This window comes from Penicillium daleae, assembly GCF_028827525.1.
Source record: "Penicillium daleae strain IBT 16125 chromosome Unknown utg000002l_segment0_segment0, whole genome shotgun sequence".
Taxonomy (NCBI): Eukaryota; Fungi; Ascomycota; class Eurotiomycetes; order Eurotiales; family Aspergillaceae; genus Penicillium; species Penicillium daleae.
This window is the reverse complement of record NW_026623150.1, coordinates 3,982,210-4,004,444: the sequence shown is the minus strand read 5'-3', so window position 1 is coordinate 4,004,444 and position 22,235 is coordinate 3,982,210. Positions and strand designations below refer to the sequence as shown.

The window sequence follows — 22,235 nt, the reverse complement described above, 5'->3', positions numbered from 1 at the left end:
TAACGCAGCTTCAAGAAAGAGAATCTGCCTCGCCGGGCGCAGAAGAGGATATAAGCGGGATGAGTAAATGGAGCATGAGGACTATCATGGGCCGCTGTAGAAATCGGCCAAGGATATAGAGAATACCAAATCTGGAATGAAAGTTGAATAACTCGAGATTGTGACACAAGTCATCCGGAGGATATCTAAGTAAATCGGCCGACAGGAATGTCGTGGCGGTGGAGGTCCCTTGACCATTCAGGAGTGGTCTTGTCTCGCTCGTAGAGGAAACCACAGTTGTGGCAAAGGGTCTGAAAAGTTGATCAGTATGAGTTGAACATAGTCTGTATGAGATTAGACTTACTCGAGGGCCATCCGGTCCGTCTCGTACTGCCCAGACGGCTGTACCCCAAACCATACAATTGCTGCATCGCCAGCTTTGTCGTTCCCTATGTTGATATTAACAAGACACTCTTCAGATGTCCATGCTGAACCACATACCAATCGGTAAGAGTGCCACCTCCGCCACCATACCCGGCCCCTGATCCTGTCTCTGGAGTACCTCGGCCACCAGGAGTGCCTCTGCCCAATGGGCTAAGACTACGGAAGCGACGCTTCCGCTTATTTCGCTCACCCCGACCCAACGGCGTCTCACTATCAACATCGAAGTAGCCACCGCTACTCTGACGAGAAACCTCGGGGGTGATGCCCGTTGTGGAGGAGAACCGCGCAGTCTCTCGTCGTACACGCCGGATTTCACGCTCACGGTCACCCTCCCGCCTCTCGATCTCCTCCTTGGATAGAGTCTCAACCTGTGGTTGCCACTTATCACCCAGGGTCTCGGGGTCATATCGCCAACCAGCCTCGACGCCGTTGGCCGCTTGGTTGTCAATCTCGTTCCCGTAACCATTGATCAGACCACCGCTTTCGCAGACCTCCTTCTTGAGCTTCAAGACAGCCTCGTAAATGCCATGTGAAATCGCGCTCACCCATTCTCCACCGAGATGCAAGTCGGCGCAGGTGATCTGGGCGAATTCCTCGGCCATACCAGGAGGATGAAGCAAAGACCACTCAAACTTGTCTGTGTAGAGCTTATTTTGAAGATTAATGTTGAGAGTGATCAAACACCTGTACGCGTCGTCCGGGTTCAAGAGACTGTCGTTCACCAACGGCTCCTTTGTGACTGTTACTGTAGCCCCGTTACCCCGGTTATCAGGTGTATCAAAGTTGGTCGCAGCCGGAGTCATGGATACATCTCGCGAAGCATCTGCTTGTGGGGGTACACTCGGCGCAGGAATGGAATGACTGCTTTGGAATAGAGGGTGCAGTGCCACGCCTGCATACTCCTCCAGTTGTTGGCGAATCTGATTGCTGATGGTCATTGTCGTCGCCTGGGGGTTGGGTAGATCAAGATCGCGAACAAAACCAATGGCAAACTCCTCTGGTGTGGCTAGAGCCTCATGGAGGTTCCACAGGAAGGTGTCCTTGATTCTGAACGGAGGCAAAGGCTCTGGTCTCCGATAGGCAGGAAGGGCAGGGTTTATAACTTGCTCATTGACGCCTCGGGGGAAGGGGAACGGCTCGAGGGGCTGATGCGCGGCGACTTCCACGTCGATTCGAATGGGAACCAGTGTCAAAGGGAGCTGCGCTTGGATTTGTAGTTGATCCGCACACCTGTACAATCACATCTGACGTTAGCAAAGTTCGCAAAGGACAAAAGAGAAGGGTCTCGAGGATCGCCACTCAAATCAGCAGCTACATACGCAGGTCGCAGCATCCTTTTGATCATCCATTCGCGAAAAACACCTTGCACCTCAACAGGCGCATGCACTTCTTTTCCCAGCTTCTCCGATGGAGCCAGCATGCCACCAGTCGACTCCTCGCGCCGCAAACTCCTTAGCCCAGTTGGCCGACGAGGGCCGTCACTCTCATCAAAATCATCATCATCGTAACCGTCCTCGGCATAATTGATTGCCGTTGTACCGCGCTTTGTCGTCCGAGGCGTCGGGCCCGTCTGTACCGGGTAGACCGGCGTGAGCAACGCGTTTCCATACTGGCGCACGCGTGGTGGGTATGATGTGATGTAGCCTCTGAGAGGGGACATGTTGGCGATTGGGCTCGACTAGCACATGCCCCTTCGCGGGGATTGAGGGCGCAAAAGGTGTTCTGTTGTTTGAAGGTCGATTGAAGGGTTGATCAGAGTCCAGGGGGATCAGGAATGAGTCGCACGGAGAGGCGGAAGCAGAAGAGAAAGTCGAAGTAAGATGGTAAATCCAACAGGCCCCCAGAAAGATGTGTTATATCCACTATAGATGGGATTGAATGACAATCCAGCTAACTTGGGATTCTTTTGCGCCCGTCGCGTTTTCCCCAATCGAGCGAGACGGGTCCATTCCACGGTCACGTGAGAGTATCCGTGCTGCCTGAGGCAGGAACCCTGAGGCTTGGTTATACTTGGATATCATTATTGGTCTATTGAGAATACAAAATGATGGTCTTAGAAGAAGCAAATGAGATATATGGATAATTTCAATTTTATCGGGCTCGCATCATTGATCCACATCTCGCAGCATAGGTAAGCTGTGGATAGCAGTACAAACAATATAGACAAATAACTACTGTAACATAAACACCAATCTGCAGTGCCAGCCCGGCTGCTGACGAATATAAGACTAAAGACTCTTTGAAATAATAATCACTCGTGTTTCAAGGTTGTGAGAATGAGGGACGACAAAACGTGTTGGCGACGAGCCAGTGGATCTGGGTATAGGTACAGATGCAGCAGAAGAAAAAGTAAAAATGAGAAAACAAAATAGACGAGATCACCGCAGCCCAATAACACTCTGTCATGAAAGCATTAGCCATCTAAACCCTTAGTATGGATTTTAAGAATCAAGAAACTCACCATTTCGAGGGTCCACACCCTCCGGATCCAGACCTTAACCTGACCCTCAACACCCTCAACGTTGTCAAGGTCCACACCCTCCCACCAGCAGCGACGAGCAGGCTTTCGCCAGAATAGCAGAAGCTTTTGAGCCATACCAACAGAACTGTTGTTGGAAAGATCGCCACGGATGTCGGTCCGAAGCTTAGCCAAAGCCAGACTGCAGATCACCGCCTTGTTAGGCTCTGCGGCGCGGTGCCCCCAATGATCCTCACGATCAAACCCGCTGGTCAAATTAGTAACCATTCACATATTTGAAGGAATGCAAAGTAAGCTCACCCTGCCGTTAGCATCTCAATGAGGTGCTGTTCAGTTGAGCCAACCTCCTCGCTCTTGCGCAGGCCGGAGAAAATGCCATCCTGCTTCAGCAGAGCTCGGCCAGCAGCACGCTTGACTTCAAGCATTTCATCATGGCCAATGTCTTGGCGTGGCGGGATAACATAGAAGTCGAGGTCCTCGCGAAGAACGATAATTCCAGCGCGATCCTGAAGCATGTCTCGTGCCGGGTTTTGCATGACATCGGGAACGTCTAGGTCAGGAGATGTGGATGCAGAAGGCAGTGACGAGGGAATGGACTGCGCAACAGATCGGAAGAAGTCTAGCATGAACTGAAGAGATGCCGGGTCATACTGCAAGCTGTCAGACGCGTTCATTGATATTCAAACAGCTCACGGCCTTGCGATTGCGATTGCGCTTACGTCAACGGGGTAAATGTCGCCCTCGTGGAATCCACCCATGTGGCCATCTGGAAGAAGGCCATTGGGAAACAAGGAGAGCAAGACGAATTCTGGTAGTGTCAAAAGCTCATCTCTTGACAGTGTGAACCGGGTACCCCTATCCATGTCGTTAGCACCATATCAGAGGCAGTAGACGAATAGCTTACCGGAGATCTAGCGTGATATGTTCATCACCACCAATATCTGTATGCGAAAGGACAAGTCAGTTTGGCGGCTTGTCGCGCAACTCCCCACATCAAAATGGCACGTACCTCCAAGCGTGTTGATGGGCGGTCCACCACCCTGCTGGACCTGAGTGATGATGCTTGAAGCACCTCCTGCCGCAGCCATCGTGTATGTAAATGATTCAAGTGGACTGTAGCCTTCTGTATACGGCGGCGGCGGTTCCCCGTCGTCGGTACTCTTGCCAAGCCCGTCCCCCTTAGGATCGGAGAAGGATGCTTTGGTGTCTGCGACAACCGCCGACGAAGGGGCCGAATCGAGAGGCTCCTCGACGAGTGGCGGCGGCGCAAAGGCTGGAAGATAAGCGGGACCGGGAGACTCGGTAAGTTTAGGGCGACTAGACTCGGTCGAGGCGAAGAGGGAGGAGAAAGGTGGAGGGCTGACGGACGCGGAGCTCGAGGCAGATGCTTGGGAGGGCGAGTGCGGTGGGGGAGCTGTGTAGTTGTCGTCCTCCTCGAGGGAGTCCGTTGGAGAACGCGGGCGCGCCGTGGTTGATGGGTGCTGAGTGTGTGTTTTGTCCGACACGATGTGGTCGTCAGATCAGACCCAATCGCGACAAGGCGGCTGGTCTGATGGCTTCCGGACTTGCGTCCTTAAGGGTCCGCTTTGTTGTCGATTAGGAGACTCACGATCGCCGGGATGGAAGCCCGCGTCTGCGAGATGTATTATATTAGGAGCAACTTGGATTGTATGAACGGCCGATTAGGTCGGTTGTTGAAACTGCAGTGGGACTTTGGTGGAAAGCTGGCAAACCGAGGAGCTGGCGATCTGAGAAGAGGAGGTGAAGACGGATGGGCGCTTAAGCAGACCACTCGATCACGTCGGCGGTAAGCAGACAGACCGCACTTGACCTTCTCTTCTACCCCAGCTACACTTTAAGTTATATTCTTTTATTTCTGTATCGAATAAGGAAATCTATGAATTGAAGAATATTGAGTGTTGACTCACAGTAAATCAAATCGGTGTCGTCGATGGGTATTTATCATGATTGATGTGCTATGCTAACTATGTTGGTTGTCTTGGCTACTATTTATCCTCGACGCTCAAGTGCTTTACTTTTACACCTTGCGATCCACGAAGCTTTGGATAATTCCTTCCAGAGTAGGCTCATATTCCTTCAGAGTCACCTTGCCTCCCTCCAGAATAGTGTTGGCCTGCACAAACACCTTGCGAGGCACCTTGTTCTTAAGAACAACCTCGCGCACCTGCGTTCCCCACCAGCTGTCGACTGAGGTGATCTCGTCATACATGGCTTTGCCAGACTCGACATCGGCCGTGCTCTTGTAAATGTGCAGCTTCTGTAGGTACTTCTCAACAGCAGGCCGACCGTGGCTCAGAATCTTAGAGCGATCCAGGAGGATCTCCAGATCCGACAGATCTTCCTTAGTGTAGGACAGCTTGACAAAGTCCTCGCCAGCACCGAGGAATGTGCGCAGGATGCTGTATCGAGCTTGCATATGAGCTTGACCCCACTTCTGGGTCTTGGGATCCCAGAATTCCAGAGCGACCAGACCGGCACGAGCCATCTGCAGGTAGGCAGCATAGAGAACGTCACCAGCCTCATTGGCCATGTCCTCTTTGCCATCGCCGAAGCCGAAGATCTTGAGAATCTCAAAGTCACAGCCCAAGGCCATGGCAACACACTCGGCACGGCACTCTTCATATGAAGAGGCGATGGCGCCGAATACCGAACTCCAGGTCTGACCAGGCTTGTACCAGGTTGACACAGGCTTGCCAGTCACGGGGCTAATAGGAGGGGTTGGAGATATCAAAGTTGTACTCTCCCGGAGCAGTTTCCTGCAGAAGTTTGCCGGTACCGTGGCCCAGAAGCTCATGGATACCGACCTGAACTTCAAAGGCAGGATCACGGTAGCGGCGGAAAAGCTCCAGGTCCTTCTCAGCAATGAAAGGAATGGGCTCGTTCGGAGCCTTTGCGCTCAGAACATTGCCAAGGGAGACATTCTTGAAGCCAAGGTTCTGGCGGATGTCGTCGTAGTTGGGAAGATTAATACCAGCGGGAAGACCAGAGCAAGCAAAGCTTAGAACTTCCAGGGAGGTAAAGTCAGGGCTGAGGAAGTGATCCTTCTCGAAGTCTGTACCCCAGGGGAGCTTGGGGATCATGCTCTCAGCACTGTCCACTAGAGCACCAAATGCCCGAGTACGCTCCAGGTTCACCTAGAAAAAGGAAAGAAAAATTAGTGTCTGTAAACAAGTGATACAATAGCGAGAAATATGATGACCATACCAGAGCGACAAAGCCCTCCCACTCTCCACGCACACCATGTGGATCACGGTACGTCTCGACGAATCCCAAGTTCGTCTCCAAAGCAGGCTTTTGGTCCTTAACCCAAACACGCTGGCTCTCCTTGAATGCTTCAATGGAGCCAGCACCAAACGAAAGAGCATATGCGTCTAGCATCTTCTTCTGATTATCGTTGGCCGCGTTACGCTCAGCAAGCTTGATGTTGTGTGCAATCTTGGCCATCTCCTCCAGGTAGTCTCCAAAGACCAGACGAAGAGTCTTGCCCTTGAGAGCTCCCGCAAGCTCGAAAGTATGGGTCCCGCCGAGATCGCGATCTCTCACTGGAGGATTGGTGACTCCAGATGCAATTAAGAGTTCAAAGTCTCCAGAGGCCGTCTTGCGGATTCTAGTATTCTCCAAGGCCAGGCCCTTCTTCTCCATCAAGTCGCCCACAGCTGTGATTTCATCCTTGGTGATTGTGGGCGAGTCAGGGTAGTAGGTAGTCATATGGCCAGCGGTAGGGTAGCCCAGATGCATCAAAGACTGCTCGCTAGTCTCGTAAATACCACCGCCAGTGCTGTTTGCCTTTTGGAAAGCCTCTTTGGTCTCCGGCGTGCTCGACGCCAGAGCTTCAAAGGCGGAGGCTGGGATCCGAGGAATGAACTTGGAGTCACCAAAGCCTTTGTAGTTACCGCAGTTACCCAGGAACTGGGCAGCATATTCGAGGAAGAAGCGGAGGTGTTCCTCGCTGACCTGAGTCTTTTGGGCCAGACTGTTCCAATCGCCATTGCAGGTTTTGTGGAGGGCGAGAATAAGATCGTAGATAGGTTCCGACTCGGGGGAGACCTGGCGCAGAGTCACACGAGTGCCTTCAAATGCGGCCCTATATACATCACAACCTTTCAGTCAACTCATTGTCGCGTGCTCGTGGAGAACTCGGGCTGCGCGAGGTGCGCCCATGCAGCTCAAGGGGAACACTCTACCTGCTCATGTAGTGGGCGTATCTCCGAAGACTCTCATCTTTAAGAGTATCAAAGTGCGACTTGATTTCCAGACGGACCACGCTAGGCGGCGAGTCAGCCAGATAGTGTTGTTTCACGTTCTCGTCCATGATGAATGATCGAAGGGAGTGGGAGATGGAAAATGGAGAGCGAAGCGCGGGCAATCGGTATGCAAGACGATGATTGAGGGGTAGCGGAGGTAGGACGGAGCTCCGGGTAAGCAAACGCGGCGCAATGCCACGCAATGAGTGCATGGAGGCTTCGAGGGGTCAAGGTAGCTGCGACCTATGACGATGACATCGAGAGACGGGCTTGGGCTTGCCAATCATTAAAGGCTCCGCCCGCCAGCCGACGCTACGCGCCTGGCCCGACCTGGCTTTGGCTCCACTAGCTCCATACAGTTTTGCCGACTGTTAGTCTGTTGGAGATGGATTGGTTCGGTGGCGTACAATGGAGTCATACTTGTATCTACAGTCAAAATTATACTAGGCGCTGTCTTTAAATCAAGAATGTTATGCTGCTTCATTGCAAAATGGTTCTATATATTTGCTACGCTAGCAAATAGCACGCAAATGGGTATAAACAAGAGCTAGCCACATCGGGGTTTCATCGATATAAGGAACACGCGACAACTTTCACAACAAGCTCTCGTATTTGGCTAACCCTTGTTTTTGGGGAACCTGGGGCTGGGGTTGGGGTTGACTTGCGAATGGCGCCGGTGTCGTGTTCATATTCAACGATGGTGATCTCATCGCATTGGCAGCACCCATTCCACCTGGTGGAGGCGGAATAGAGAAGGAGGAATAATTGGAGGCTTGTTGGGACAACGATGTTGGTCTTGACATTGGGGCATTGGCGGCTAGGCCAGACAACGATGCCATAGATGGGCTAGGCCTGTTCGCTCCTTGGGATTGAACCCCCCAAGTCGGCGAAGATGGCTGCATAGCTGGGAACGACGAGATCGAAGGAGACGTTTGTCGTGCAGGCTCCAGAGATGGGAAGGAGCCAAGTTTCTGATCTGGTGTAATGGACCGGAAACCGAGTTGGCTAGATGAGGTTTGACCTGAGCCAGCGGCATTATTGGTGGACCATGACAAGCCGGGCGACATGCTTGGTCGGTTGGATGCAACGGGCTGGGCATCGTCCATACCACCCCAAAGATCGACATCTTTGCCATTAGTGGCTGCAGCGTTCTTTCCTAGCACAAGGCGCTCAAAGTTGTTTCTGGCCCCGTCGGTATCGGGAGAAGTGAGATCCGTGGCAGATTGTGAGAAGCTGTTAGCGGTAGCCTGGAATCCCCCTGAATCAGCCCCGGAGGAAAGCTCCTGGAGCTTCCTTGTCTGCTCCTTTTCAATTTTAGCAGAGAGGGATTTGATCAATGTCATAAACTCGTTGAATTGTTGGAGGTTCAACAAGGGACCGAGACTGAAGCCCCAGAGAACAGGCAAGACTTCGAGAGCGAGAAAGTCTGTGTCTGCAACCTTTCCGACTTGTCGGAAGACTTTCAAGGCGGCCATCATGACTGAGGGTTCCTTCGTTTTGATGGCTTTGAGGGACGGCACAACCTTCTCTTGAATTGTATACTTGTCTAGAATGGATGACTTGGTGGTTTGTTTTGATTGAACGGTACCGTTGAGGTCATCATCCAGAACATCCGAGTCGTTTACAGAGCCACCACAGAGGATAGCGAAAGACTCTAGGCCACGAACTTTGATAGCAAGGCTGCTAGTGCGACTAAAAGTGGTGGCAATTGGAGGGAACACCTCATTTTTCACAGTGCTAAAATCAAGAACCGGAAGCATGATCGGGAGGCATTTGAGAGAGGCATCGACCAAGGAGTGGGTGGGTGAGTCCATGCCCAGGCGGATCAAAGGTAGTATGTCTAGGACATAAATTAGCAATGTATAGTCGGCTTTCTTTGTAATGTCTTACCATCTTTAAATTCTATGCCTGAGCAATTGTCGGCAATGAGTTTCATATTTTCCAATACGACCATGAGACCTGCATCTTTCTTGGAGTCCCGTTCGTGAGCTCCTGATTTGCCCGCTCCCGTACCAAACACCTCTTTGAGGCCAGGAATGATCTTCTCGGGCAAGGCACGACGCCCACTAGGGATCCGTTGCAGGATTCCAAAGACGTTCTGCAAAATCAAAGGAAGAAGTTCGCGGTCTTTCATTTCATCCAGCAAGGCCCCCAATAATTTCCTCTCCAACACCGATGCCGGAAAGTCCGGCAGAACGCGTTGTAGCCCGCGAAGGAATTGGGATTTCTCATTCGCATTCTTAGTCGGCAAGGACTCTAGGAAACGAATTGTGGACACCAAAACATTATCAAAGTACTGAGACTGCTGGAATTCTCGAGCATTCATGCGCTGCGCCGGCCTTCGGGTAATCAGTCGGGGCAAGACATGAGACAAAACATCACGAGGGATGGGTTGAGAGCAAAGGAAATTATTGTTCTGAGAGGGTGTAGTCGATGGGGAGCTCAATAGCTTCTTGTATGTCGTCAAGTTTGCATGCGTTTGGAGGGGAGATACATGGGGCGAGTTGTAGAGGGCAATGATTATCAGTCCCAAGGAAAAAAGATCTGCAGCCGCTGACACGTTCGAGTCCAAAGCAAAGTCCGGTGAGGTGTAATCCATGTTGAGCTGTACAGAAGGAGGCAGTCTGGGGTCCTGATAAAGGACTTCAGAGACAGCCAACGGCGGGAGTGTCGATCGGGTCTCCGAGGAATCAGGAGGTCCAGCAAACCCGAGGCCGGAGATCTTCCAATCAGACTTGGAGTTGATATAGATGGCGTCTGGGTTCAAATTTCCATGTACCAAGCCAGCAGACTCGTGGAGAAACTCTAGACCCTTTGCGACCTGTAGCAATCCCTTTTGAATTTCTAATTCATCGATTTCCAGATCCCGGCGTCTTCGCGTGCCATCGGCCTCCTGGACCATGTACCGACTGCCTCGCGCACCGGAGCCTGATGCGCCCTCCTGCTCATTTTTATCCAGCAGTAATCCTGATAAAGAGGCCGTCAAGTGCTCCGTTGCGAACATCAGGCCGCCATTGCGTGTTTCTTCCACTGGTTCCAGCACTTGTAGAATAGACGGGTGCCTCAGACGAGCCAAGTTGCTGGCTTCCCGCTTTAGCCGCTCAATCACATCATCCTGTAGCTTCTTCGAAGACGATCCCGAGCGCCCGAGTCCACTAGATCGCGGCTCTAGAACCTTGCGATCGAAGATGAACACAGATGCCGCGGTGCCCGTGGACTTTTTCTTTGCATCGTGGATTTTCCAGGGGCCAGAGTAGACGGTAGGATGTGGTGAGATCTGGTAATTTGCAGAGATGTTGGAGCTGAACGACTTTAGCGCGTTGGAGAACATATTGGGCGAGGATGGACCGAGGGAGTGTCCGTCATCCAAGACCGAGCTGTGTCAGGCAACGTTGAAGCGATTCACGATGTGGTGATTGGTCGGGTCGCGGCGAGAGGCATGGCTTAATCTGGGCCGGTGGATGATGCGATTCAGGGAGCAACGACCTTCTTGGGCGTTGATTGGAGCTCTGCAAGTGCAGCAAGAACTTCAATGGCCGACCGAGGGACAATGGCACCTCCGAAACACTCGAAGCTCCAACGGGACTGCGATAACAATGTTCCTATCGCGGGTGGGGTCACGTGCCGTCATCGCCAGCTGTCCAGCTGTCCAGCTGTCCAGTTGTCCTACTGCAACTGCCCCGAAGAACGAGCCTAACCTGAATTGTCAAGAATCCGAACGACCTACAATATCCGGTCAGGTGATTCCTCGCTTTGCATCGGCGAATTCGATTGCTGACTGAAAGATCAGGCCTCCAACTGATCCGAAATCGGCGGGGCCCTCGAATTGAAGGTTTCTGATTGGTGCAACCGGATATGCGGGCGCGTTTGAGTCATTACTTATCAGCACTCAAAGACCGGGCGGTGAAGCCGAATCTCACCGTAGGGCGCGCCGGGGAGTGGTGCTTGTCCTCCGCAGAAAGTGCCGTGCGGAGTAGTCATCGCGCATTTAAATTCCGTCTGCGTCGCTCTTACTATTTCCCCCCCTCCCCAAATCACTGCTTTGGCTGACACCCTTCATCCAACAATGAAGTCCCTTCAGCAATTGACTCGCCGGAAGGCACTCACTGGCCTTGCGACCCCTCGCCTGGCTTCACAGACCTTCGCATCCCAGCGCCTATGGCAAAGAAACTTCGCCGTCACGGCTTCGGCCGCTTCTCAGCTTGCTGCTCTGGATGCCTCGAAGCTGTCCATCACCAAGACCACAACTCCTAAGGAGCTGACGCCGCCTAAGGAACTGGTCTTTGGAAAGACCTTCACCGGTAAGATTGGCTTTTTTTCGATGCTGGATAAGCCCGCTAATTGAATGGTGATCTAGATCATATGCTTACAGTTGAGTGGACCGCTACCGATGGCTGGCACTCCCCTCGCATTGTCCCCTACCAGAACCTCAGCCTGGACCCCTCCACCTGCGTCTTCCACTACGCTTTCGAGTGTTTCGAGGGAATGAAGGCATACAAGGATAAGAACGGAGGAACCCGGTTGTTCCGTCCTAACAAGAACATGGAACGCCTGAACAAGTCGTCTGCGCGCATTGCTCTCCCGACTTTCGACGGCGAGGCCCTGATCAAGCTTATTGGAGAGTTTGTGAAGGTGGACGACCGTTTCATTCCAGAGTGAGCATCAGTTACCATCTTCTTGTGGACATCCCCGACTAATTGTGATCTGTCAGTGCTCGTGGCTACTCTTTGTACCTGCGCCCTACCATGATCGGTACTCAAAAGACTTTGGGTGTCGGCCCTCCCGGATCTGCCCTTCTGTTCGTCATTGCTAGCCCCGTGGGCCCTTACTACCCTACCGGTTTCAAGGCCATCTCCCTCGAGGCCACTGATTATGCCGTTCGTGCCTGGCCCGGCGGTGTTGGTGACAAGAAGCTCGGTGCCAACTATGCTCCTTGCATTCTGCCTCAGCTCGAGGCTGCCTCTCGTGGCTTCCAGCAGAACTTGTGGCTCTTTGGCGAGGAGGAGTACGTGACCGAGGTTGGCACCATGAACCTGTTCATTGCCATCAAGAACAAGGAGACCGGAAAGAACGAGCTGATCACTGCTCCTCTTGATGGCACCATCCTTGAGGGTGTCACCCGTGACTCCGTCCTCACCCTTGCCCGAGAGCGTCTCGCTCCTAAGGGCTGGGAGATCTCCGAGCGCAAGATCCGCATGGCTGATGTTGCCCAGGCCGCTGAGGAGGGCCGTCTGATCGAGGTCTTCGGTGCTGGCACCGCAGCCATCGTCAGTCCGGTGCGCAGCATCAGCTACCGCGGCAAGCTCGTGGACTGTGGCCTGAAGGAGCACGAGGAGGCTGGTGAGATTGCCCTCCAGATGAAGAACTGGATCGAGGGTATCCAGTACGGTGATGAGCCGCACTCCTGGAGGTAAGTTTGATTCTGAGGAATGAGATGGCATGAAGGCTATGGATGCTGACAAGTCCGACAGTTACGAGATTTAAATGTAGATGGGATACACTCATAGAGACGAAGACCGGGTTGGGATATACTTTTGATACCGCGCCAATGGCCCTACCGGGGTCTATTCATTTATCGTATCGCATTTGATATTGTTCTCAGGCATTGTTTGGTATACAAAGCCTTTGAAGGCTTAACATAAAATCTTCGGATTGGGGGTTTGAAGATGTCTGAAAAGGGCAGTCTTCTCTATTCATTTCGGGTTCTTAATACAAGCTGCATAGCCCGTCGCGTTTTGGAGCCGATGAGGCTGTGCAATAATGAACATGCAATACAAGCTAGATATTGACAGAACCCTACGTTCTTTCTTGGCGCTATCAAGAGACATCTAGCCAACAATCACAAGACGAGATGAAAGTAAGGGCAAACATTTACTACATACTCCTATACTATGTTATACATGAGGGTTCCTAGATGACGAACAACCCCCGAGGCGAATCGAGATTGAAAAGGAGTTGCTCCGTCTTTCTGTTTCTATATGGCTTTGTATTGGCTCCCGAACCATTTGATGAACACTGGTGGAGTTGCCTGAGCTGATGATGCTTTAGCTCCTGAATGAAACCGTGACGAGTAATCTTCCAACCGGCTGTGCCAAATTGTGGACCCATTCCTCAAACCTTGTGATTTTGATCTGGCAGGACTTAGCAGACATTTTCAACTGTGGGAACTGGCACAACGATACTGATTTTGCTCACCCCAGACCTATTCCCCGGTTCACGACAGCGGCCATACCAAAAAAGATCCACCGACTCGTCGGTGGGCCCCAGAGACCGAAAACATAGAAAGACACTGTATCAGCACCTCTGGCAAATCTTGGTTCTCTCCAAACGGGAGAAATGCAATTGTAGCATCGTGTATAGTCTCCTCTGGTGTGAACAAGAGGTATCAGATCCAGATGAGGACGTGCGAAGACAGGCGTAGCTGCGAGGAAAGGATCGCCAGCGGACGCATGAAATACCAAACTTCCAAATTCAAAAACGCCAAGGAGCCCATAGTAGAGATGGACATTTTAGTATAAATCTCTATCTTACGACCTGAGTTTGAGAGGAATGAACAGAGATGACCGTCGGGCGCCTCTCCGTCAAGTTTAAGGCCATAACAACCATACCGGAGCCTTGGAGTTGTGATCGGGGACTGGAGAAGATGGAACAAATTTTTTTTATCTTGACGAGTCAGGGGAAGATATGGACATAATTCAATTATGCCATCATAACGTGTGCAATGCCTCTTCGGACTTGGTGCCTTGGGTTTGTCTGACGTAAATGTCTTTCGTGGTTTGAGCAACGCACATTCGACGCAGTATTTCCACTGGGAATTTTCAAGTCGGACAAGGAGTTGATTTCCTAGCTTATCTTCACTATTGACGAATGAAAGAGGAAGACGATGGTCGGTTGGTTGTGGAGGAAGCATTGAATTGTCCTTGGCGAAGACCTTATATTGACAGAAGAGCCTTTTTGCAGCTGAGAGACAAACATGATCGACAAGGGAAATATACTTGACCCTTGCCGGGAGGTCACCATTCAAAGAGTAGATTGTCATGCGTTCATTCCTTGTAATCTGAAGAAGGACATGACCGATGAACGGCATGTTGCCGTAAATACCTTTGAGTGTGCGCTGTCCTCTTCGAACAGATCTCTTCATTTTGGTACTATAACGAGTGATATTCCGTTTCCCGCCAACTGTCTGGCTAGTCACCGACACTTCCTTTTCAAGAAGAGTGCAAATCTCTTTCCGATCGTCAGAGAAACGGTTCGAAGAACGAGTCAGTCTACGGGGTAATGTTCGGCGTCGCAGCATTTTGAGATTTGGGTATTCGAGGGGATGCTGTTCGGGGAGTTTCGATATGCAGCTTGAATTGGGAAAATTGTTGACGAGGCGTATGAAGGTGGTAATGCTGCCTTTTTCAGATTCTCAAGTTCAACTTGTCTATGACGTTACGGTCATTTCACCTTTAACCATTCAGAATAGCCTTGGTTGTAATTACAGTATACTCCTGGGAGACCTACGGTACCTAATAATCTAATGCTGTACTGGAACCTGGCTCCATAGATGCCGTGACTTCGTCCCACGCTAACGAGTTCACCATGAGAAGACTTAAATGTCCTCCTCAATGAAGAAAGCGCACTGTATATGGAACCATTTTACAGTATCATGCTTGCTAGATTTTGGTAGCTAAGCAGCCATAGTAACTGATCCTCTGAGCTGGTGATCTGCTTCTTTTGATACTAAATTCCACCTTCAATTGCATCGTAAGGTCTGACCAATGAAACAATTCATCAAGAAGCCACAATTGCCCCACAGACTGAAGTAGGAGCAGTAAAATCTGAAAAGTGCCTGGGTATACCGTTTCAATAATTCGTCTCCACTCGTACCTCTTCTCGCACGCGAATCCCACGTTTCGTTCTATTATTCTGCCCAACCAGCACTTCCTCGTCACTGTGGTTATTACGAGAGATATACAATTCGGTAGTACCCTCGTCTTTGGCTCTGAAAGCCGTATTACCCTTGGCCATATTTTGCATGTGAACATGGGACGATTTATCAGAGTTGTTATGCTTGACGTATCCGCCCTCGGAGTCTTCCAGATTTGATCCATGGACGATGACACGATAGAGGGGGCGGACGGTAGGGATTCCAACGCAGATTAGGGTGACGGCAAGCTCGACTGCTGACCAAATGATCAAGTCGACGGTGTCCACTAAAGCATACCGGTGGATGTTAGTGAATTTCATCGAATATGTTGCGAAAGGAGACGTGTCATACGAGTATAGTTCGAACTATTTAGTCCACCCAAATCCACAGTCCTGATGATACCACAGACGCAGGCTCTATGAAAAAGATCAAGGTCAGTTTTCCCGTAATGGGAAACATGAGAAGGAAACCTTACATGAATCCCAGGCTCAAACTGATTGCAATCGACATCTTCTCCTTGAACTTCATATTGAGCTTCCAGATGAAAATCCATGGAAGCAGTGCAAAGTAAAAGTCCACGGCGGCGCACCAAGCTGATAAACAAAATGATATTAGACAAACCACATTGACAGTGCAGAGGGTCACGCAAGACAAGGGGAGGCTCACATCCAAGCAAGATAGAAAACGGTGTCACCTTAACAACAAGGCGGCCCGGGACGCGAGGATCATAAATAGACTCCGATGGGAGCTTCTGAATCCAAAAGAGTATTGCAGTCATTACCGATACAATTGCAAGACTGACCATGGATATCCAGATGGAGATACGATGCCACTGCTTGACAACGATGCGGAGTAGAAAGATGCCCAGAGATATCTTTGCAATAGCCATCCCGAGGACTGCAAAGGTCTGTCCGATCATCTCGTTATATATGGCCTTGACAGCCATGTCCATCTCAAGGGTGGTTATAGATTGACCGAAGCCATAATAACCTGATATTGTCATGAAGATGGTGTATAGCAACAGGAACACCTGTAGGTATGTGAGTCCCTTTTTTGCCCTGTAGTCTGTATCTTTTAGAGGCCAATGTTCAACTTACCCATGCCAGATTGAATACGTGATCATCCACCCCCAATGCTTTGACAATGTAGATTCGAGTATAGAGTCGAAGGGGAACCAGAATGAAGGAGATAGCGGTCATTGCCCACATCACCGCGATAGCACGAATACCTTTGCCAGCCAACATTTTCGCAGATGATGGAGGATGTTTTAGAGAATTTGTACAAAATATTGCTTAGTATCGCCCGATTATGAGCTTCCTGCATTGCTAGAAATCCGTGAGATCAGAAAAGGGCATCCCCAGGATACAAATACATAATGACGCTGTCAAAAGAACCTCGCAAAGGGAGAGCACCGAGGCAATTCTAGGGGACAAAAACAAACCGTTGTGAGCTGTCGCGGGTCGTATTCCGACTCTTCATATCAAGCGCAAGCGAGCACGATGATGAAACCGGGGGAGGGGGCAACGTCCAAGCTATCTCATCAAATCCGTCAGTCCTTTCCCTTTCCAGCACTTTATACCGCCTCAGTCTGCACCGACCTGCAATGGACCCAATAATGCCATTCTTCTCCCGTCGCATTGGAACTTTTGCAACGGTTTTAACTTGAATGAGGCGTCGGTGGTGGCGCTGACACGAAGCCCTTCCCAACCCACGGACATGGTCTCTGGTACAATTGTTGCTGGATCACCAAGTCCGTGCATTCGACAGATCAACTGTCAAAGAGGGACCACCCGCGGGGAAGTGTCGCGGTGTGCCGGACTTGCATCGTCTGGCCCCTGAAAATTTGATGCTTGTGTGCTGATAGGTCCGATCGATTCTCGATCGAATTGTTCATCCAAGGGATAGACGAATTATAATACTGCGTCCTTTTGGCTCGTTTTGGCTCCACCCGAGGAGTATCCGAGTCTGCAGAAACAAGCAATTAGCTGTTATTGAGGGTTACCTTCTTCCAAATGATGGGTCTAGGCCTACTGTTGGATTCTTGATGATCGGCAGTGCACGGAGCCTTCGCACGAGCTGTCAAGACTTGGGGTGTCGAGCTGTCAAAGGTACCTGTGAGAGATCAACTCTCTTCTCTAGCCAGCTGACCGCGTAATTGTTTGAAGAACGCTGGTATCTGGTTAGATGTGACAGATTCCTCTAGAATTGCGCTTGGATAGCCTTTAAAGGAGGCAGTAGAACAGTACAAGGATGTGAGTATGGTCTTGTGGATGCACCCGAGACGGAACCGAGTCCAGGTCACAATTGAACCTTGATAGTAGAATACAACAAAACCATCATCAAATCTGAAGAAACATCAATGCTATGCAAGTAGCAGGCGATACTTTACACGAGAGAAATGCAAGTCCAAATTCCAAACACGTAACACAACAAACAAAGCACAAGTAATACCCGAGCACCACGTAAATGCCAAAACACATCCCGATTGAGCCCTCTTTTATCTCGTCTTTGCTTTTGAAATTTTTTTTTCACCGGGGGTCCGCACTAGTATCACGTCTTATCGACCAAGTGCGCAAAAACATACCGGAAAATCTCCCGACTCTTATACAAATTCTCCACACGCATGCGCTCATTGTCCAAATGCGCGTTATCACTAGCCTGTCCACATGGCAAGTTCGCCGCTGGCGCGGAGAATTCTTTCTCCAAGAACCGGATGGTGGGGATAGAGCCACCCTCGCGGATGAAAATGGGTTTCACGGCGGCCACGGACAACGAGGTAGGCAGAGCTGGGGTTCCTTGCTTGGAGGCTGAAGGTGAGGGTGAGGACGAGTTCGATTCGGTCTCTGAGTCTGCCTTGGCTCGAATGGGAAGGGTGGTGGATTCCATGGAAGGAGTGGAGGTGGATTTGGCGAGTGTGTTGGATGTCGGGACTGGGGCTGTGCCTTGCGTTGAGCGTTTGCGAGCAGCTGCTTTACCAGAAGAGGTTGTAGTTGAAGTGATTACGCGGTCGACATGCGAGGCGAGACTGTCGGAGGAATTATTGCGTAGAAGTTGGCTGGCTGGGCCGGTGGGTTTGGAAGTTGGGGCAGTATGGCCGGGGGCGAGTTGCGGGATGGGGTATTGATGTTTCGAGGTTTGCTGGTCGGGTGTCCAGGCGGCGGTGATGGCCTCGGAGAGCGTAGCAAAGATCTCATTGTCTGGGTCTCCAAGCCACGCGTCGGACTTGCCAGTGATCTCGACGGTGAGTTCGTTCTGTGAATCGAGGAGATCGAATTGCTCCTGTGCAAAGGCTGTCAGGTTGGCGGCTACCTCGTCTGCTTGCTGGTCGGGCACAATGCGAATGGACAAGCTGGCTTTGGCTCGGCGGGCAATGGTCGTCGTGCCGCTCTTGCTGCCGGGGACTTCCATTGAGTGCACAGTCAGAGATGGCTCGCGCCAGCGGTACATGAGCGATTTGATCAGGGCTTGGCTATCGGGGATCTCTGGGTGCTGAGGAAGTAGGATATCGGCAATAGCCTCGAAGCGTTTTCGTTCGGCCTCGGTTAGGGGTCGAACTGGGTCGTGGAAGCCAGGGAGATTGATCTTGCCCTTGCGTCCGACCAGGGTCGACACGAGGATGGAAAGATCCTTGACCGGCTCGTCGAGTAAGGCACTGCCATCGATACCGCTATGAAGATCGGGATGGTCACTCGTCACGACCAAATTGGCATGAACCACACCACGTAGACCATAAGTGAGGCAGGGATTATAATCATCCAACCAGTAACTGTTCGCCAGCAGGATCCAGTCCACGGGTCCGATCTCGGCCTTGTGTTCCCGCACGGTCTCGTGGAAGCCCTGCGAGCCAGACTCTTCTTCACCCTCGATGAGGAAGACGACGTTGCAACGCAAAGACTTGGTGCGGGCAAGATCAGCCGCAGCATAAAGTGATGCTAAGATGGGGCCTTTGTTATCTGACACACCACGCCCGTAAAGGAAACCGTTAATGGAAGTCAGCTGGTAAGGGTCCGATTTCCATTTCGGACGGTTCGTATCAGCTCCAACGACGTCGTAATGCCCATAGAAGAGAATCGTCTTGTCGACTTTATCGGTTGAAGTCGCGTTGAACCGAGCAAAAACAATGGGGTTCGTGTCCGCCCCGGTTGTCAACAACTTTGTCTTTGCGCCGAGATAGTTGCAGTGTCGACGGAGGAATGCAGCGCCTTGATTGCATTCACCCGTGAACTTCGGGCTAGCAGAGATGGTCTTGAAAGAGACGAATTTGGCAAGACTATTCACCATTTCATCTGTGCGTATATTATCAGCAAGAGTTCCGTGATGATAAAATAATGAATGAAATTACCGTTGCTAATGGGTGGCAGCTCTTCCTGGGTGAGGAAGAACTCCGTCAAGTCCCAAATGCCAACGCTATTGTCGTTTCCACCAGTGGCATAGATCTGACGATCCTTGGCCCGGCTAAATGCGGAGGCAAGCATGGTACCCTCGTGCGCGGTCCAGCCACCCACTTCTTCAAACCGAGAGTTGAATTTCTGACATCAATCAGCAATGTGAATCGTGAAGGAATATAAGGCCTGCTGATAGTTTCATACCTTGACTGTTCCCGTCGCATCACCGCAGATAGCAACGCCCTGGATAACGTGCACAGCCCACAGATCACCAGTATGCCGGACAATCCGCTTCACAAGCTGTTGGGAGTCGAGATTCCAAATGTTGAGAGCACCACCCGCAAGACCACAGTAGAGCAGCGATCCTTCCACGGCAATTGAAAGCACCGAGTCACCATTTTGCAATTTGGCAATTTGCGTTGGTGCGGCGCCAGGCTCCTGGCCCAAACGCCACAGCTTAACAACGCCATCTCCGGCACCGGTAAGCAGGGCCTCCTCACCAGGTGCGGACTCAATCAAGCCTTTGACCAGAAGCATCGAATAGACATAGCCATGATGGGCGAAGAGCTTGTGGTGATCCCGCTTAAAGGTGAGCACGCGACCACCTTCTGAAACGGCACTGGCACCGTCTGATGATCGCGGAGCCCGGGTTCCATCTGGACCTCGGGAGTCGAAGAAGCGATGGGTGCGCTTGGAGGGATGAGCGGCGGCGGTGTGATTCAGCGAGCCCTCCTCTGACAGGTTGCACCACTAGCATTGAGGTTAGATTGAGGGAACTCGGTGGAAGGTAGACTTCTTACTTGGATACTGGTGTTTTGAGCACCGCAGTAGATGGTTTGGTTGCTTGATGAATAGACCACAGAGAAGATGTCGCCCACGTCATGGTGAGAGTAGATGGAGTATAAACGCTCAAAGGTTCTTGTAGACCATACCTGTTCGGAAGGAATTAATTTTGTTTCATGCATTTTGTCATTTGATAGACTCACATTGACTACCGAGTCGCCACCACTGGAGAAAAGAAGATTGCCATCCTCAGAGAGATAAAGACCCAGCACACTCTCTTCGTGGGCATGCACTGAGAGAATCAGCTCATAGGTATCCAGAGACCAGGCCTAGCAATAAGTCAGACTATAATGTACAACAACAGATTTCAAGACCGGCAAAATCGACAGCAGTTCAAATTTCAGGGGTCGATGTATAATCAACTTACCACAATATCTCCGCCTTGCAAGCCCGCAAACACACACTCCTCGTCAATGACCAGAGCGAGTACCGAGCGGCTGGCCAACACGCGGTGACCGATGCCACAGTCACTATGCGGATTGGCACTGCTCGCATCGTCCGCAGCCTGTGGAACAAGCGTCCGAGCATCAGAGCCCCAAGTCTTGGACTGGTCCTCGACCTCCGATGTGCTCCCCGAGTCCACTGTGTCCATCGCGGGGAGAACTGTCAGCCACGGGAGTCCTCAATGAAACGAAATGGAAGTAAACGAGAATGAAGAAGTTATATAAAGGACACAATTCCCACGCCAGACAGCACCGATGATCCGATCAAGTCCCGCGTTGGGTTCAATTGCATGGAGTTCCACGACTGTGGTGAGAGAACCGAGTTCGGACAGAAATGAATCATCGAAGTGGCGGTGCGGGAACGGGGAACAAACAGCAGCAACAACGACGAGTCATCACCCCCCGAAAATAAAGAACAAAACATTGCACCATCGATCAAATATTCGACTCACCACCCCTGGCATGAATTTTTGGATTCCCCTGGCAGATAGTTCTAAAAGGGGGGTTTAAGAATTTCCAGTCAGTATTTTGTATTATTGTCTGTAGGAGGTTAATGTCTCCGAAGTCGGGACCTTGGATCACTGTCTTTTCTGCTGGTATATCTGGTGTGTATACAGCAGGGGGAGGAGGGCCACACGCCGTGAATTGCATACGGTCGCATGCTTCCCACCTGTCCAGATTTTCTCATTTGATCACCCTACTGGAGAATGAGGATCTGATCGGTCCATGCTGAGGTAGTCGTAATTAGGCATTTGACTATGAAAGCTTGTCACTTACTGAGGTTCCCAGAGTAGTCTGGCTAGTGGTGGATGGGTGCGACGGTTGCTTAAATCGGTCATCGTGGATAGGATTAGGATAAGAGCAGGAGGAGACGTTTAGATAGGATCATTGCTGTTCTACAAAATAGAATCGAGATGATAGTAATGATAAAATAAGACAATCAAAGTCGTGATGGTTAGAAGATTGCCAGATCGGAGGATTAATCCTAGAGGTCATAGGAAGGGAAACCCGAGAGGAGTTGAAGACAGATACACCGACCCGTTGATCCTTGATCATTTGATCGATGAGAGAGACGCGCAGGGGCTTTCGGGGAGATAAGGAGACGTGACCACACGGAGCTGCGGCTAAAATGTGTGTGCCCTGATTGTAACCAAGTGTTTATTAAGAGCTGGCACATTAAAGTTAACTTACGTACTACTTCCTAGAGTAGCAGTAGCCGCAGTAATAATCCTAGGCGTTAAAAGTACAGCAAGAACTCGTTTCACTTTTTGATGGGGGACAACCTTTGATGCTCTCATCAGCCTGCAGGTATCCTGGTATCTTGGATTCCGGTCCATGTCTAATATTCTAACATTGTGTATGCCAAGCGAATAGTTGTTTGATAGTGAGTCGTACAACAGTGATGGCCTCCTATAGCGTCATGGCCTTGATGGAAATGTGTCAATGAATATGGCGGCTCTGCCTATTTTCCATCTTATTGAGAGG

The 22,235-nt window shown here is 50.9% G+C and overlaps 7 protein-coding genes across 7 annotated transcripts; 1 reads left to right on the top strand and 6 right to left on the bottom strand.

Moving 5' to 3' along the window:
- Positions 1-185: 185 nt before the first annotated feature.
- On the bottom strand, positions 186-2,083 carry N7458_002430 (putative RSC complex subunit Sfh1; the record flags this gene model as incomplete). Its single annotated transcript, XM_056905813.1, has 4 exons — positions 186-290; positions 344-428; positions 481-1,653; positions 1,743-2,083. 4 exons carry the CDS (start codon positions 2,081-2,083, stop codon positions 186-188), a joined length of 1,704 nt encoding a protein of 567 aa, XP_056769920.1.
- A 718-nt stretch (positions 2,084-2,801) lies between these two features.
- Positions 2,802-4,535, bottom strand: N7458_002429 (putative general stress response protein Whi2; the record flags this gene model as incomplete). Its single annotated transcript, XM_056905812.1, has 7 exons — positions 2,802-2,822; positions 2,885-3,149; positions 3,203-3,552; positions 3,622-3,757; positions 3,807-3,843; positions 3,912-4,383; positions 4,512-4,535. Coding segments are annotated over 7 exons (1,305 nt in total), but the record flags the coding sequence as incomplete, so codon positions are not given.
- Positions 4,536-4,940: 405 nt separating this feature from the next.
- On the bottom strand, positions 4,941-7,379 carry N7458_002428 (dipeptidyl-peptidase III; the record flags this gene model as incomplete). The annotated part of the gene is made up of 4 exons (XM_056905811.1): positions 4,941-5,628; positions 5,663-6,057; positions 6,128-7,007; positions 7,108-7,379. The coding sequence occupies 4 exons, from the start codon at positions 7,377-7,379 to the stop codon at positions 4,941-4,943; spliced, it is 2,235 nt and encodes a 744-aa protein (XP_056769918.1).
- A 381-nt stretch (positions 7,380-7,760) lies between these two features.
- On the bottom strand, positions 7,761-10,498 carry N7458_002427 (putative protein kinase Scy1; the record flags this gene model as incomplete). Its single annotated transcript, XM_056905810.1, has 2 exons — positions 7,761-9,007; positions 9,058-10,498. The coding sequence occupies 2 exons, from the start codon at positions 10,496-10,498 to the stop codon at positions 7,761-7,763; spliced, it is 2,688 nt and encodes an 895-aa protein (XP_056769917.1).
- Positions 10,499-11,233: 735 nt separating this feature from the next.
- N7458_002426 (branched-chain amino acid aminotransferase, cytosolic) lies at positions 11,234-12,651 on the top strand (the record flags this gene model as incomplete). Its single annotated transcript, XM_056905809.1, has 4 exons — positions 11,234-11,468; positions 11,525-11,822; positions 11,879-12,577; positions 12,639-12,651. The coding sequence occupies 4 exons, from the start codon at positions 11,234-11,236 to the stop codon at positions 12,649-12,651; spliced, it is 1,245 nt and encodes a 414-aa protein (XP_056769916.1).
- A 2,364-nt stretch (positions 12,652-15,015) lies between these two features.
- N7458_002425 (uncharacterized protein) lies at positions 15,016-16,323 on the bottom strand (the record flags this gene model as incomplete). The annotated part of the gene is made up of 5 exons (XM_056905808.1): positions 15,016-15,365; positions 15,431-15,495; positions 15,555-15,672; positions 15,746-16,109; positions 16,177-16,323. 5 exons carry the CDS (start codon positions 16,321-16,323, stop codon positions 15,016-15,018), a joined length of 1,044 nt encoding a protein of 347 aa, XP_056769915.1.
- A 1,306-nt stretch (positions 16,324-17,629) lies between these two features.
- Positions 17,630-20,899, bottom strand: N7458_002424 (glutamine amidotransferase subunit DUG2; the record flags this gene model as incomplete). Its single annotated transcript, XM_056905807.1, has 6 exons — positions 17,630-19,365; positions 19,422-19,608; positions 19,669-20,214; positions 20,265-20,396; positions 20,451-20,576; positions 20,675-20,899. 6 exons carry the CDS (start codon positions 20,897-20,899, stop codon positions 17,630-17,632), a joined length of 2,952 nt encoding a protein of 983 aa, XP_056769914.1.
- Positions 20,900-22,235: the final 1,336 nt, after the last annotated feature.